General features: G+C 54.3%; 1 protein-coding gene across 1 annotated transcript; it reads left to right on the top strand.

Annotated features, from left to right (window-relative positions):
• The first annotated feature begins 894 nt into the window (after nucleotides 1-894).
• Nucleotides 895-2870, top strand: LOC136332077 (sialic acid-binding Ig-like lectin 14). Its single transcript, XM_066271341.1, is given in 6 exon segments — nucleotides 895-931; nucleotides 1009-1389; nucleotides 1589-1867; nucleotides 2114-2161; nucleotides 2365-2622; nucleotides 2731-2870. Coding segments are annotated over 6 exon segments (1143 nt in total).
• Nucleotides 2871-3724: the final 854 nt, after the last annotated feature.

Raw genomic sequence — 3724 nt, forward strand, 5'->3', positions numbered from 1 at the left:
AGACCCTTGAAGATCAATATGTGTGTATCCCATGTCCCCAGTGCCCCTCAGAGCTAAGGGCTTTATTGCTCAACATTCCCTTGCATTCCACTCTCCCCTGAGGTTGGGTCTACATTGCTTTCTCTCTTGCCAGTACTTGAGTACTCTACAAAAGGTTTTAATTATCTTTTCCAGAATGTTCAATTGTTTCAGTTAAAGATTGTTTTCCCAGAGTCACTAGAACATTCCGTGACCATAATGCTATGCTGGGTGATCTCCCTCTTAGGTTAAACATCACCTGTAAGGTGATCATTTTCAGATTGACATCTGGACAAGAATCTCCACCTCTGAGTCCTCAGTATATCCACTTGCTGTGTCAGGTGATGCAGGAGGTGAGGCAGGATGATTCTTTTTTTAGGTGAGAGGAGGGGAGATAGTGAGACAGACTCCCGCATGTGCCCCGATGGGATCTACCTGGCAACCCCTTCTTGGGCCGATGCTCAAGTACTGAGTGATTTTTAGTGCCTGAGGCTGATGTGCTCCAGCGAAACTAACCTCAGTACCTGGGGCCACACTTGAACTAATTGAACCACTGCTGTGGCAGGAGAAGAGGGTGAGAAGGGGGTAAGAAGCAGAGGGTTGCTTCTTCTATGTGTCCTGTCCAAGAATTGAACCTGGACATTCATATGATGGGCCAGTGCTCTCTCCACTGAGCCAATGGCCAGGGCTACAGGATGATTTCTCAGACCACACTGCACCCCCTACGGCCTGTGGAGCTGAAGTTCCTCTTTCATGCGTGGTCACAGCTCTCACACCCACAACTTCCTATTGGGGCAAACTCTGTTCCACCTCACAGCTGGACATTTTCCTCCTTGACACTGGGACCTGGACCTGCTCTGCCCTGCAGATGCAGACATGGTGCCCCTGCTGCTGCTGCCCCTGCTGTAGGGGGGTGAGTGGGCCCAGGGAGAGGCGGTACGAAGGTGGGGGAGGGGTGGTGGTTGCAGCTGAGGCTCTGTGTCCCCACAGGGTCCCTGCAGGAGCAGCCAGGCTGTGAGCTCCGAGTGCAGGAATCGGTGAGGGTGCAGGAGGGTCTGTGTGTCCACGTGCCCTGCTCCTTCTCTTACCCGAGAAGTTCATGGTATTCTTCAAGCACACTCTACACTTACTGGTACCGGGATGGGGACAACACAAGCCATAAAATTCTTGTGGCCACAAACAATGAAGTTAAATCAGTGACGACAGAGTTCCGGAACCGATTCCTCCTCGCAGACCCCAAGACCAACGATTGTTCCCTGAGCATCAGAGACGCCAGGATGAGAGACACAGGAACCTACTTCTTCCGAGTGGAGAAAGAAAATGATATGAAATATAGTTACAAAGAAAAGAAGCTGAAATTGCAGGTGACAGGTATGAGTGGGGCCCAAATAGGACCCAGGGAATTGGGACCAGGTCTAGGAACAAGAACAGGACACTGGGACACTCCCTGATCCTGGCCTTGGGCCCAGGGTGGTCATGAGAGGCACACGACCTGGGGCGTGCTTGGACCTGAGTCACACTCAGAGTCTCCAAACACAGTGGTTCAAGTGCCTCCCTCTCTCCTCCTCAGCCCTGACAGACAAACCCGACATCCATATTCTGGAGCCTCTGGAGGCCGGCCGCCCCACACAGCTGACCTGCAGCCTGCCAGGGGCCTGCGAAGGGGGAGGCCCTCTCACATTCTTCTGAGTGGGAGGTGTTCTTGACTCACTGAACCCTCAGACCCTCCACTCCTCAGTGCTCACCTTCACCCCGAGGCTCCAGGACCATGGCACCAACCTCACCTGTCAGGTCAAATGCGCAGGATCTTCCGTGATCACACAGAGAACCATCTGGCTCAATGTCTTCTGTGAGTGTCTGAGGGATGGCTGGGTCCCTCGTGGTAGTGGGGCTGTTGTGTATACATGTGTATGAGTGGGGGGTGGGTGTAGAGGAGGCTGAGCTAGAGGACACTCGTGCATGGATCTGAGTGTAGGTGGGGGATGGGTAGAAGGACAGCAACCCCACCTCTCTGGTTCCCACCACTCTCCTTGGGTTCAGGGTGACTTCCATCCACTCCTTCCCTCTGAAGCGGGGCCATGTCTTTCTGTCCCAGATGCCCCTCGGCACCTCACCATAGGCATCTCCTTCAGAAATGTCACAGGTAGGAAAGAACCTTGCCCCAGTGAGGCTGGGATGTATCATTGGGTCAACCACGGAGCAAAGGGCTGAATCCAAGTTTCAACGGGTCAGATGTGGGAAGGGCAAGAATGAAAATCATCACCCTCCCTCCCTCACCTCTTGTGGATGGGTGCCTGCACCTGTGTTTCACCTCTCTTCTCTCTCTCTGAATTTCTCTCCCCATAGCTCTCAAAATTCTGCAAACAACCTTCTCGCTTACCATCCTGGAGGGCGAGGCTGTGCGGCTGCTCTGTGTGGCTGACAGCAACCCCCCTGCAGAGCTGAGCTGGTTCCGGGGGTCCCCAGCTCTGAATGCCACTCCCATCTCCAGCACCCCGACCCTGGAGCTGCCTCATGTGGGGACTGTGGAAGAAGGGGAGTTCTCCTGCCGGGCTCGGCACCCACTGGGCTCCCAGTATGTTTCCTTCAGCCTCCCTGTGCAGAGTGAGTTGTAGGATGGGTGCTGGGGACAGGCTGCCTGGTCAGGTGTTGGGGCTGTGGGTGCGACTGAGACCTGGAGACACAAAATCACCGCCCTCTGCTCTTCCCCAGGAAGCCCCCCTCCCCGCAGCTGTGTGACTGAGGAGCAGCAGGGCTCCTGGCCCCTGGTCCTCACCCTGATCAGAGGGGCCCTCATGGGGGATGGCTTCCTCCTCACCTATGGCCTCACCTGGCTCTACTGCACCAGGTGAGCAGGTCTGTCCCTCTCTACAGGGAAGTTCAGTGATTGGCCCCGAGTTCCAGATGGGGCTGGGCTCTTTGCCCGGCCTGGGGTTCAAGCTAACATGACTGGACTCTGAGCCGATTTCTTGTTTGCTGTGCAGGTGTGTAGGTCCTCGAAGAACAAGGCCAACATCCTGACTGATTCTTTTTTTGTGAAGATGGGTCCGACATGTGGACACAAAGTCTAGAGGGATAGCCATGGAACATCCATGTCACCTTCTTTCTAAAAACTCTGGACTCACCTGTCTCAATTATACCCTTGGAATTTTTATTTCTGGTGTCTGAATGATAAGGAGGAGAGTTAATACCATTGAGAGATGATTGTGTATTACTTTTGTTTTCTGAGAGACAGGACTACCGCACCAAGCAGGACCCTGGGGAAGCACTGGGCCCCTTGGGAAGCAGATGCAGGTGTGGGGATCCCAGCCAGAGCCTTTATTGGGGTTTCCATGGGAAAGACAAGGGAAGGCAGGGTGAGCATTGAGGATCAGCTGGAATGAATAAATCTAGGGGTCTGGCCTGTGGGGAGGTCCCTGTGTGTCTGGTCCCAGGTCCTGGGAGATTTAGGGCAGGCAGGGTGGCTGGGGACCATGGGCTCAGGGTGGGTTGGTTTGCATCTGAAAGGCTGTTCCTGGCAGAGGTCTCGGCTGTCTCTGGGAACCAGCTCGCCCTGGGCGGAGCTACGTCACCTTGGCCACAAAGCTGATTAAGGTGTGAAAGCATCATGAGACACAGACAACAGAAAACAAGTAAAACCCACCCACTGACTGCTGCTTGTTTCTGCCTGTGCCTCTCCCATTGGACTTGTCCTGTGTGTGTGCTG

The sequence above is a fragment of the Saccopteryx bilineata genome, chromosome 3, assembly GCF_036850765.1.
Source record: "Saccopteryx bilineata isolate mSacBil1 chromosome 3, mSacBil1_pri_phased_curated, whole genome shotgun sequence".
NCBI lineage: Eukaryota > Metazoa > Chordata > Mammalia > Chiroptera > Emballonuridae > Saccopteryx > Saccopteryx bilineata.